This window comes from Lynx rufus, unplaced genomic scaffold (assembly GCF_022079265.1).
Source record: "Lynx rufus isolate CCGP_SWC_20201006 ecotype Redwood Valley unplaced genomic scaffold, mLynRuf1.p SCAF_3, whole genome shotgun sequence".
NCBI classification, from domain to species: domain Eukaryota; kingdom Metazoa; phylum Chordata; class Mammalia; order Carnivora; family Felidae; genus Lynx; species Lynx rufus.
Window position 1 is genome coordinate 187,037,799 of NW_025814845.1, and position 12,380 is coordinate 187,050,178.

A 12,380-nucleotide genomic window follows, 5' to 3' on the forward strand; every position below is an offset into this window, starting at 1 on the left:
TGATTTATCAGTTCCTAGAGAATGCTTGGTGTTTCTGTGGCTACCTGGACCCACAGTATCTCTGTGGCCCTGGAGGGCTGCGCAGCTCAGAGGTTGAAAGCTACTACCTCTTACCCCCCTACCCCCTTGGGAGAGAGAGAGAATCCCAAGCAGGCTGTGCACTGTCAGCATAGATCACAGGGCTCGAACTCCCGGACTGTGAGACCATGACCTGAGCCAAAATCAAGAGTCAGACGCTCAACCGACTGAGCCACCCAGGCACCCCTAGAGAGCTACTTCCTCTTATGATAACTTCTGCAACTAGTTAGGAGTTATTGTGGATAGGAGGTAAACTTTCTGCACCAACCAAGGAAGACCACAAAGAGACGGGTACGGAGAGATACAAAATCTGTGCACCTACAAATGCAGCAAGTCAAAGCAGTCAAAACATGTCCCTGCACCTCCCTAAGTTTTGTAGCTGGTGATTGTTAACTGTTAGATGCTATGTGAGCGTCTAAAGTTCCTACCAGGTTACACTGCTGTTGACACAGAGATGTAACAGTGGCAATAATCTCGGAAGGGATATACATGGCATTTTGGAAGCACAACTGAATGGTGTGTCATTTCCACGAGAGCTGACCCAAACGCAGTCTCCTGTGCTGTCGATGGCAGAGGTTTGAGACTTGTCACAGTGTGTGGGGGTGGCAGGCTTCCAGTCCTCCTGCCAGACCCCTGCTCAGACATCTGCTCCCCTGTTTCCTTTTCCCAGGGCCCCTCTTAGCCTTGCTTCTCTGAAGCCAGGAGTTGACCCCAGCTGAATGCTCCATCTTGGCAAATCCTGCACTTCCGTTCATTCAGCAAATACCGAGCAGCTGCTCCACAGGGGCCCCCTGCAGGGCACTGCGGGCGTGCACGCGAGGCCTTTTATTTTCAACATTTTCTTCTAACCGCTCGCGTGTCTGTGTCTTTTTACAGGGTAGTGATGGTGCCCGGAGATCCGTGCTACTGGATGGCGACGAGCCCTTGGTGTATTTCTATGATGATGTCACAACCATGTACGAGGGTTTCCAGCGGGGCTTACAGGTGTCAAGTAAGCATTTGCGGGATTTGTGTGATGAATGCTTGACGGTTCTCATTCGGCATGAGTGGTCTTTCTGGAGAAAGTCATCTTTGCTCCCGTCTTCCACCTGTTTCCACCTGTTCGGGTCTCCCTGTCTCCTCCTGTAACTTCTCCAGAGTGACCTCCAAAGCACAGCAGCCCCTCCAGCTTATCCCCTGGCAGAGCGGGTTCCGTGGTGGAATATGTTTTCATCATGTCCCGCATTTTGTGGAGGGTCACACGCATGTTAGCTCATTGAGGTCAAAAGATCTGTTTAATTGGACCCAATCCAACATTTTCAAACTTAACTTGAGCATGAGACCCATATTTTGAGAAATAAACACTGACATCCCAAGGAAGCAGTGTTCCATGAGACACTTGGCAAGCGTTGGCCTGTGGGATTGCACTTCATTAGTAACGGTGGCCTAAGAGACCCCGTGCACCTGCGTGCCTTTCCAGCCTCTCTCTCTTCCAAGCTCCATGTATACCTGCCTCACGTCACACTGAACTTCTCGCAAAACCAGAACCCCTCTCCTTTCTCATCACCCCGTGCCTTTGTGCATTTGTCTTTTTCCTGATCATAAAGCTGCTGCTTTCCTACCTCAGCCCCGGGCGCTTGCTATATGCCTACTAATCCTGTAAACCTCGTATTGCTTTTTTTTTTTTTACCTTTTCTATAAAACCTTCCTATTCCCTTGTTTTCATCTCCTACCTCCAGGTGGAGATGCCCACTTTCCCCAGCATCTTGTACCTATTTCTGTATCAGCCCCTCCAGGGAACAGAGGCATTTACTGCCCATCTGTCCCACTAGCCAGTGCTCCATGAACCAGGCAGCTGTCTCTTCTCTCGGCACCTGCACACCGTAGGTGCTCTATTAATGTGTCCTCAGAGATGGAGAGAGTCCTCTCTACTTCCCCCCACCCCTCTTTTTGTTTCAGCCCCTTCATTTTGGCTTATTCCAGGTTACTCTCTAGAAATGGTCTTTGGGATCCACACGTTTGTTATTTAAATCTTTCGGTGGTTAGCTTTTATTTTTCCTACTGCTCCCTAGGCCGTAGTCTCCTGACGGCCAGGGGCTGTGCGCTATTACTGTCTCTGTCCCCACGACATGTTGCATGTGGTATGTGCTCAGGAAGTGCCGTGGTTTTTACCTGATACTGGTAAAATTGGATTGCTCTGATGTGTTTTTGCCCTGGTGTTCCTGTAGCAGATTCATTAAGCCCCACGATAAAGGGAGAGCATTTAATTTGTGAACTTCTTCAAAGTTAGGGGGAGGGGCAGGGTTTGTCTGTGATAGTAAATACCCATAAGGTACAGCAGCCTAACATAAGGCCACATCAAAATATTTGTATATATTATATATATATATAATATATGTGGGTATGTATATGCATGTTCATATGTGTGTGTGACCTTTACCACTACCACAGAGTCACGTGTATAAATGTTTATATGATTTTCCACTATTAGTAGAGAATGAACTCATCTAGGTCGTGTGGTAACTTACATTCTACTTCTGACTCTCCTCTCATCTTAGGACAGTAACTTTTTTTTTTTGGTCACCTTCCTCTACTTGGAAAATGAGGGTCTTACGTGAATGTTTCCGAGAAGTTGAAGAAAACGAAGTTCAGTCTTCTTAACCTGTACTGATTGAAGGAAATTACTCTGCAGATCACTTTGCCTTCTTCCCCCCGCCCCAGAGGAGCTTTTTATTCTAAGCTTTAATTTTCTAGACCGGGACGTCAGTGTGGAGCAGAGAACTTGTCCAGCCTGGGTCCTCCCTGTGCTCACGACTGACCCGCACACGCGGCACCCGTCTCTAGCGGGGGGACTCCGTGTAATAGGTCCAGCGTATCAAGGCTGCCACGGGGGGCCGTGCTCCACTGTCCCTCCCTCTTCTTCCAGGCCCCCAGACCAAATCAGAACATCTGAACTGCCACTCGAGCCTGAATGGGGAAGCCAGATATGCTATAGTCACAAGACAGAAATGCCGATACCCTGTTCAGAGGGGAGGTGACAAAACAGTCTGTAGTAGAAGCCGTGCAGGCACACAGATGGTGGTAGGGCCCGTGTTTCTAGTCGAGAAACATTCGGGGGGGGGGGGGGCGCCTGGGTGGCTCAGTTGATTAAGCGTCCGACTTTGCCTCTCACGGTTCGTGAGTGGAAGCCCCGCGTTGGGCTCTGTGCTGATAGAGCCTGGAGCCTGCCTTGGATTCTGTGTCTCCCTCTCTCTCTCTCTCTCTCTGCCTCTTCCTGGCTCGTGCTCTCTCTCTCTCTCTCCCACTTTCTCAAAAATAAACTTAAAAAAAAAAAAAAAGAAACATTCTGATATGTGGTCAACCCTGATCATCATCTGAATATGGCAGCTTTTTGTGGGGGGCTGGGGGTGGAGTAGACATAGTTTTCCTTCAACAACTACAAACTGAGCATAAAGTTAGCTTGGGGTTAATCTGTAGAAAGAAACTTGCATAATTCCAAATATAAATGACTTGAATGATACTTATTACTGTGCTAGCACTTAGTGTGAATAATTAATACCGGGTTTTCTTTCTTCCTGTTTATTCGTTACCTGGGTTAGAATCAGGACGCGTCCTGATATTTCTTTCTTTTCTTTTTTTTTCAATGTTCATTTTATTTTTGAGAGAGAGAGTGCACGTGAGTGGGGGGGGGGGAGGGCAGAGAGAGAGTGGGAGAGAGAATCCCAAACAGGCTCTGCAATGTCAGTGCAGACCCCGACGTAGGACTCGATCCCACTAACCTAGAGATCATGACCTGAGCCCAAATCAATAGTCAGACGCTTAACGCCACCCACGTGCTCCCATCCTGATATTTCTTAACGTTTACTTTTATAAATACCCCCTTATTTTCTCTCATTTTGCATCTTTTCTTTATTTTTGTTTCTCTGCAATTAAGACTTCGCCTGTGTAAATAAAGTCCAGGTCATCAGAATTTGGACATTGAAGAATCGTATTTTCCTTTTTACATTCTGAGTTAGAATGCTTTAAATTTAGAAATTTTGAGGGAGTCTTCTGAACACCTACACCAGAATTTCTTTGCCATTCAGCTCCTGACTCCTTTCTAAACCGATAGGGTATTGAAGAAGAATTCACAAATTGAGTGTCTTTAAAAATTGTATTTACCTATATCCTCTCATTTTTTCCCTCTTCTCCCACTCCATTTAAGAAACAAAATAGAAACAAACAAACGAGACCAAAACCTAAGAAGGACATATTTCCGACCTGAACTCATTATTTCTAATCTAGGGACAAAAGTCTGTCTACCTGATCCTTTATAGAATGGAGTACAGATTAGAATATTTATGCATGTTAAGCCCATTTTTTGTTTTTTGTTTTCCTTTTTCCAGATAATGGCCCTTGTTTAGGCTCTCGGAAGCCAGACCAACCCTATGAATGGCTTTCATACAAAGAGGTGAGTTTTCTGGCTCTGTGTGTCCTCGTGCAGGATGTGGTACTGAAATAGGTCAGCTCTCGGAGACGCTGTGAGGGCTGGAGGGTCGCTACTGAGTCCCTGTGTTGCACTAGCTCAGAGCTTCAGGGACAATGTGCAGCATGCAAGAGAAGTCTTACACAGCAATTTGGGGAAAAACTGGTTAAGTAACTTAATTGGTGGTTCAAAAGCACTTTATTTTAGAACTTACGTTGGATGCATTATGGAGTTGAATTTAATTCTAAGATGACGTTCTAGAAGTGTGCTCAGAGTCCATGGGAGAACAGGATTTCTCCTCTGCCTTGAGGGGTACTAGTGATTTTTAGAAACCCCAACATAGAGTAGCCCTCTCATGTGATAGATGAGGAAAATATACCCCAGGAAAGGAAGGGCCTCGCCTAACGTCACAAGCTGGTCAATGACAGAAACAGGAGCAGAAGCGAGGTCCATACCTTCTGGTACAGGGCTCTTTGGTGCGTTGTATGAACCTGACCAACCTGGGACTGCGCTGACATAGAGCCCCAGGGCGGCCGTAGGGAGCAGAACAGATATGCGGAAGTGACACCTGTGTTACTGTATAAACACAAAGGAGGCTGGGATCTGGGTGTATTTCTCTTTATTCCTGTGACTCTGCGGTCCTAGCTGATCCACAGCTACAGCTGTTTCAGTAGTTTCCACTGGCAGGGAGGGAGCGGAGCAGGAAGATGCTGCTTTTTATTTCGATCGTGATAGCAAGACATCTCGATGCCCCCGCCTCTCCCTGGGGAGGCAGGACCCCAAGGACGTATGGGAGGCACCGGAAGCATCAGTTTCTGCTGCCTTTTGTTTCCGGCACAGCTGTCCGGGAAATGGCTCCCTGCCGTAGAGGCAGATCATCCTGTGGCATTCATGAATCCACGTGAGCTTCCTCCTTCCACGTTTGGCAGCTGTGCTCTGGAGTGTATATGTGACAGGGGGGTCGTCACGAGGAGCCACAAAGCCGGCTCGGGAGTAGCGCTCGCTGGCCCTCCCTAGCCTGAACCCCACACCACTTTTCCTTCCCTTCCCTCCCCTCATCTGAGGATCAGTGAGATGCAGAAGGCTTGGCTTGGGTATCTCTTGACAGAGAGCCAAGAGGCAGAACAGCTTAGCGGACCTTTCTTGGGGAAGGAGGGATGAGATGCGTGGCCCGGGGGACCAGAGGGATTTCACCGCTTTTCGTGTGCCTTTCCAGAGCCAAGGTAAAATAGCCGCCAAGGTCCCTTATTTTCGCGAGGGGTGTAGAAACAGTCGTGCGCGTGTGCGTTGGACACGTAACGCTGCGTGGTGGCGTTCAGGCCTCCCGGAATCCACAGGTGTGTTGTGAATTACTTGTGTTAGATGCCGGCTGGAAGGCGGAAGACAGGTCCGTTGCAGATGGGACTTTTCAAGGCATACTGAAAATCACGGTGGTTCCTGAAGGTGTTAATCCGTGTTTTGTACGTTTCAGCCAGAGGCTGGTGAAGATATAAAACAGGACATAACAGAAGCCAGCTTTGGATTTGTAGACTTAAGTCTTCTCGTCAGCCTGGTGACTCTGCCCTTTGCGGGGCTCGGAACCCTGTGAGGTTTTCTGAGGGAAAACTTGAGGGAGCCTCTTTCTAGAGATACAAATGCACACACACTAGCCTAGTAAGCTCCGCAAACCAGGGTAGCATCTCACGGGTTCCCGTCCCTTATGTGCAAGCAGAGGTTATGAGAAGGCTGGGGGATATGGAAACATCATTCTTGCTGTCACCTCACCTTTCAGCTCTCGTTCCCATAGGCAGAGCAAGGTGGCACTGTGTGCCAGGACAAATGGGGTTCTGGGCAGGAACAGGTGTGGCTTCATTCCCCACGGGCATGCGTGGGAATTCGGACTGCTCCCGAGAACTCGGCAACTGAGATGAAGAAAATAATTCCAAACTTTAAGATGAAAAAAAAAAAATTTCTTTGTAGTTAATTTGGGGTGGGAATGGGGAGAGGTTGGGGGCAGGTTTATAATCCTACCTCATTTTTATGAATCTACCTATTTTTACTTAGTTGCAATAGTAGTATTTATTTACTTATTCATTTTACTTAAAATTGTTACAAGTTTTTTGAAGGTGTCCCCCAAACTTGCTATTTCTGTATTTATAGCAAATGACAAGTTTGGGCTGCTTTGCTGCTCTTTATAAATGCAAGTAATTTCTATTATTCTACGTCCTCGTATTACTTTTATAATTTTATAAAACTAAAGTGTAAAATAGAAATGTGCGTGAGAAGCCCGGGCATCCAGTGACCTCTGACCTGCAGCTGTCAGAATCCGATTCCTCTGCTTTGCAGAAGGAACCCTATGACCAGTTCTCCTAATAGTGAGTTCTGGTGAAGCCAGCCTCGTGTTTTACAAAACTGTAGGGCTGACGGAACCCTGTTCGCTCCTGCTGCCCTTCGCCACTTGCTGGCCAAGATAGCAGACTCGGTCGGCTGTCACTCCAGTGAGCTTTGTTCCCTGAGTTGGGCCTGACGTGGTTCCTGATTTTTTTTCCTTCCCGTTTCAGGTTGCAGACATGTCAGAGTGTGTGGGCTCAGCGCTCATCCAGAAGGGCTTCAAGACTTCCCCGGATCAGTACATTGGCATCTTTTCTCAGAACAGACCTGAGGTATTGACCGTTAGATGCCAGTTGTGTGCGGTTTTGAGAGTCCTCACATGTAAGAGCCAACTGGAGTTCATACAGACCTTTGCTTGGGACCCAATTTTGTGCTCTGATCTCTACTGAGCATATGTCTCTATGTTATTCCTTAGAAAGTTACACATATGAAAACCCAGGCTCGGGCCTCCTTGGCCTTTAGGTGGAAAAAATCTATATATCACTTTTTGATTGTTGGTTTTGTTTTTTCAAAAACCAGGTCCCAAACAAAACTAACAAGGAAGTTACTAGAACAGATAACTAACAAAGAATCCTTCTAGCCTCTAGGCCTACCTCTGTGATTAGAAAAATAGCATCAATAAATTGTAGAGAAACTTGGATACGTTTTTGGCAGTAGCGGACCCCCCTCTTTGCTTTCTGAAAGGTGGGAGCTTTCCCTGTGATCAGGTTACAAAATTTAAAATACCGGGGGCAGCGGGAAAAGTACCTCACCGCGAGTCAGCCTTGGTGTAGACACACGGTCTGTCTGGCTGCCAAGGCCCCTGCGTGGTGCTTCTGTAAACCCTTGCATTAAGGTCAATTTAAATGAGAAGCTCTTTTGGAGCTGTTGTTCCAAATATGTATAATACATGTATTATAGCGTTGGTGAACAAATGGCGTAACTTGGCTTGGAAAAATTCAAGCACTAGGCTCGAAGGAATTGAATTGGTTCTTGTGTCTAAAAGACATGTTGGCTCAATCGCTGTGCTATCGACTATTTGATAAATTAGGCTGGTTTCCTAGAGTTTTATGTACTGGTAAGGGATACACAGCATTTTCCACAGTTGGACTACGACTAGGCTTATGGAATTTCGTTTCTTTCATTGTAAGTGAAACCCATTCAAGTGAACACATCCCAGATGTTTGCGTTAGTGGCATTTTATGCTGAATCTATCACTAGGACCTTACTTCATAGGGTAAGCTCCTTCCTACATTTATGAACTAGTTTAATAAATGTGTATGGAGCACCTACTATGTGCCAGGCATCGCGAGGCACCAAAGCACAACAGTGATTTGGATCCTTCTCTTAAGGTACCGTGTGAGGGAAGACCGGCCCGTAGGGTGTTGCTTTGTCTGTAGCGTGGCAAGCGTGGACACGGGGGAAAGGGTTATGGGGAGCTCAGTCAAGGAGGACTTCCTGGAAGTGGCCTCCTAGTGGAGTCTTGAAGAATATGAGAGCAGGGAAGCTAAGGGAGTGTCCGGAACAACATGTTTGCATCAAGCAGCGTATCTGTGCTGGGGGTTGAGGGATTTCAATCTGGTAGAGCTTGGAGGGGCAGGGAAGACAGGACTACATGTGCCACATGGACCCTGCTGAGGAGCTTGGACCTGCCCTCCATGTTGGTAACTTGAAACTGATGCTAGGAAGGAAAAAGGAGCAAAACTTCCCCAGACCGAGTGAATGTAAGTGGGGTGTGCTGCCTTTCCACAGCAGCTGTGCCTTTATCTGCGCTGTGGCCGCGTGTTGGATTCTGCAGATTCGAGACCTGCAGCTGGAGATGAGGGGCACCAGCAAGGATTTTTAGCGAAAGGCTCATCTTGCCATGTTTGCCTTGTAGGCAGATCAGTTGCCACATGGCTGATGAGTTAGAGGCAAGGAGACCGGTCCCTGTACCACTTCTTCATCACTTTTCTGGGGAGATTTTGCCCAGAACATCTTTCCTGTTAGACAGGGGTGTCCCTCCTTCCCCAGTTCCCAGGTCTCACCACACACGGCCGCACAGCTGATCTTCTCACACCCCAGGGCCTCCATTTCACCGAGAAGCCCTCAGTGGCCGCGCATTACCTGGGGATGGGGCCAGGCCCCTCCACAGACCACCTGCGACCCTGCCTGCCGGGGCACCCTTGAGTGCTCACTGCCCTCCCCCCTGCTTTTGTTCACGCAGTCCCCGCTCCTGGAGTCTCCTTGCCTTTCTCTCCATCCGTCCAAACCGTGCTGCCCTTGCAGAGGGCGAGCTCAGTCACGTGCCCCGTGGAGGTGGGTCACTTCCGGCTCCCTCGTGTCTGAGCCGGTCACTATCTCGTACGGTTAATTATCTTCTCACATATTTGCCTCAATTCTTCCGGCCAACTGCACTGTCCTTCTAAGAAGGGGGCAGGTGTTTTGTTTGCATCGTGAATCCTCCATGGTGCCTGGCACATAGGAGTAGACACACAAATGGTGATTTTGCCCCATCCAGTGTTTCCACTTTGAATCTCTCTAGAGTGTTGTTCTCCTTGGAGTGGTTCCATGATGACATCTCGTTTTCTTTCCCTGACCTTTACTGTTCATTTAGTGGGTGATCATTGAACTGGGATGCTTTGCTTACTCCATGGTGTCCGTTCCCCTCTATGATACGCTTGGAGCTGAAGCCATCACCTACATAGTCAACAAAGGTATGTCTGGGGTCTCCAGGTGGGCACTGGCCTAGTTATCAGTTAGATTTGATGACTTTACATTTGGTTATATTTGATTTGATACGGATTTTATGTTTAAATACACATCTGTCTTTCTATTCAAAGACTGTAAGTCCTGAAAATAGCCTGGTGTTAGATATCATACAGTCAGGCTTTTAATATCTCGGAGCTCATTCTTCATTGTATCTCTTCATTCCCAGCCGAACTCTCTCTGGTTTTTGTTGACAAGCCAGAGAAGGCCAACACGCTGTTAGAAGGTGTAGAAAATAAGTTAACGCCAGGCCTTAAAACCATAGTCGTCATGGACTCGTATGGCATCGATCTGTTAGAACGAGGCAAAAGGTGTGGCGTAGAAATCATCAGTCTGAAGGCAATGGAGGTGAGTCATCCTTCCCACTTCCCTGGTGGGCGCCCCTGAGGCCATTTCGGCTCACACGTGGTATCCAGTGCAATCATGCAATCCTAGCTCTGGTTGGGCATCGCAGCAACCCATAAAAGACATAGGGTGGAAATTGCTGCCTCATTACTGGAAGGAAGGGTTCTACATGCATGTCTCAGTGTGAATCCATCACATCTGATAAAAAGTACTCTCGTAAAACAAGTTGCAGGTGCTCACACATTTATTCTAGAGCACTGACCAGCCATGCCAATAAATGGTAGAAATGTGAATTTCTTTTTTTCTTCTTAATGTTTATTTATTTTTGAGAGAGAGAGAAAGAGAGTACAAGCGGAGGAGGGGCAGATAGAGGGGACAGAGGATTTAAAGCAGGCTCTGTGCTGACAGCAGTGAGCCCGATGTGGGGCTCAAACTCGTGAACTGCGAGATCCTGACCTGAGCCGAACTTGGATGCTCAACCAACTGAGCCACCCAAGTGCTCCAGAAATGTGAATTTCTGATTCGGCTGGAGATTTAAGTTTGTATGTTCTTTTTAGCCTTTAATGCCATTTACTTACTGATTTGTTTCTAAAATGGAGCCAGCTATAGAAACCTGCCTCATTATTCTTTTTCTCAAGTTGCTTTTGTAGCGTCCTGGTGGATTTCCAGCATACATGTTTGATTTGGTTTATTTTTATATTAAATTTCTTGAGATTCACCTTAATCAGAACTTTAAGGGTAACCATTCTAGGAAAACGAATGTGGCGTATATTTAAATTGGTTGTTTGACATCACATGTAAAAAGCTGATTCTCCCAGTTGGATTTGGATTAGAGTTTAATCCAGAGAAGCTAGTAAGAGGAGGATCTTGTCAGGTACATATCACAGGAATTGGCTGTTCTCCTTCTGAAAATGTTATAAATATTTTCTTGGAACTGTTATAAATAGGGTTTGAAATTTTACTTATAGTTCTCCTTCTACAAGGAATTGGAGGCTATAAACAAGGATCTATATAATACCTTTCTGGAGGAACTTAGCAGTCATAGAGAAACTAATTTGTTCTAACAGAGCCTTCTGCCTCACATTTATACAGAGACGCACACAGTAGAATAGATGCTTAGTCCATAAGAATGGGTGTGCTGTACTGTTCAGTTGGGTTTTTAGCTAGCTTTTTACCTAGCATTTCTGCACATTTGTTAATTTCACTTGTGATCACAATAATGCCATTTACAATGTAATTTTTTTCCTCCATCTTTTCCCTAACCCCACCACACAAACGTGCACACACATGCACACACCCACAGGAATTTTTTGGTATTTTTTTATTTTTCTATGATGACATAATTTTAAGATTAAAAAATTTAGGTAAATGAAGATTGTAATGTAAAGTTAACATTAAAGATTTTATTTATAAAAGACATTGTTTTCCACTTACCTGTGTCATATGATTCATACTTGGGTTTTAAAAATTTGTAAGCAAAAGATTAAGTAATTTTTAAGAAGGGAATTTAACATTGGCCTTCCAGTTGATCATATGATCAAGTTTATGTTGATATATGTTTTTATAGGATCAAAAAGAGAAATATTGGTATTTGGAGTTTTTGCTTTGGATATTTTATTATGAATATTTTCAGACATGCAAACAAGAACAGGTACAAAGTACCAAGAATTGTACAGTAGACTGCCATATGCCCACCAAACATCTGCAGCTAATGTTTTAATATATTTGCTTTATCACATATTCGTGCATTACTCTGTCCCTCTATTCATTCATTATCTTTTTTTAATGCATTTTCATTAAGTTGCAGAGTTTATTACCCCCAAATACTTCAGCATGTTATTCATTAACTAGAATTCAGTTTTCCTTCTGGGCGAGGTTTTTTGTTTTGTTTTGTTTGGGCATTTGGAGCCTGAAGATGGCAACTCATTTATTTTTATGGTTGCCATACTCTTTTCTACATGATGTCATTATACAGGTTTGAGGCTGTGAACCTTCTTGGCATATAGGGCACTAATTTTGATCATGTGTGTTCCCAATAAAATAAAAGCCAAACTGCATGTAGCTGTGGCTGTATTTTACTTAATATCAATTTTTGAAGAATTAGAGATCTCAAGAAGTTATGTAAGAATTTTGAACAGATGAGTGGAGATTTGGGTCTGATAAAGATTACTTAAAAAAAAAAGGAATTATTATTGCTTTAGCTCTTAGTTGACTTCTACTTGGACTTCACTGTTCCTGTTTTTAATCAGCAGTCTATTATATACATAATTTAAAATGTAATTAAGATTAAAAATGGTTTGGGGGTGCCTGGGTGGCTCAGTCAGTTAGGCATCTGGCTCTTGATTTCAGCTCAGGTCATGATCTCACTGTTAATTGGATCAAGCCCTGCATTGGGCTCTGCACTGACAGTGTAGAA

General features: G+C 45.4%; 1 protein-coding gene across 4 annotated transcripts in view; it reads left to right on the top strand.

Moving 5' to 3' along the window:
• The window catches only part of ACSL1 (acyl-CoA synthetase long chain family member 1), a 70,959-nt gene that overhangs the window by 34,803 nt on the left and 23,776 nt on the right, over window positions 1-12,380 (top strand). For all 4 annotated transcript variants that reach the window (XM_047090659.1, XM_047090661.1, XM_047090662.1 and 1 more), the window contains exons 3-7: window positions 955-1,069; window positions 4,443-4,507; window positions 7,063-7,164; window positions 9,468-9,567; window positions 9,789-9,967. In XM_047090659.1, the coding sequence (XP_046946615.1) occupies window positions 955-1,069; window positions 4,443-4,507; window positions 7,063-7,164; window positions 9,468-9,567; window positions 9,789-9,967 (561 nt within the window). The remainder of the gene's footprint in view (window positions 1-954; window positions 1,070-4,442; window positions 4,508-7,062; window positions 7,165-9,467; window positions 9,568-9,788; window positions 9,968-12,380) is intronic.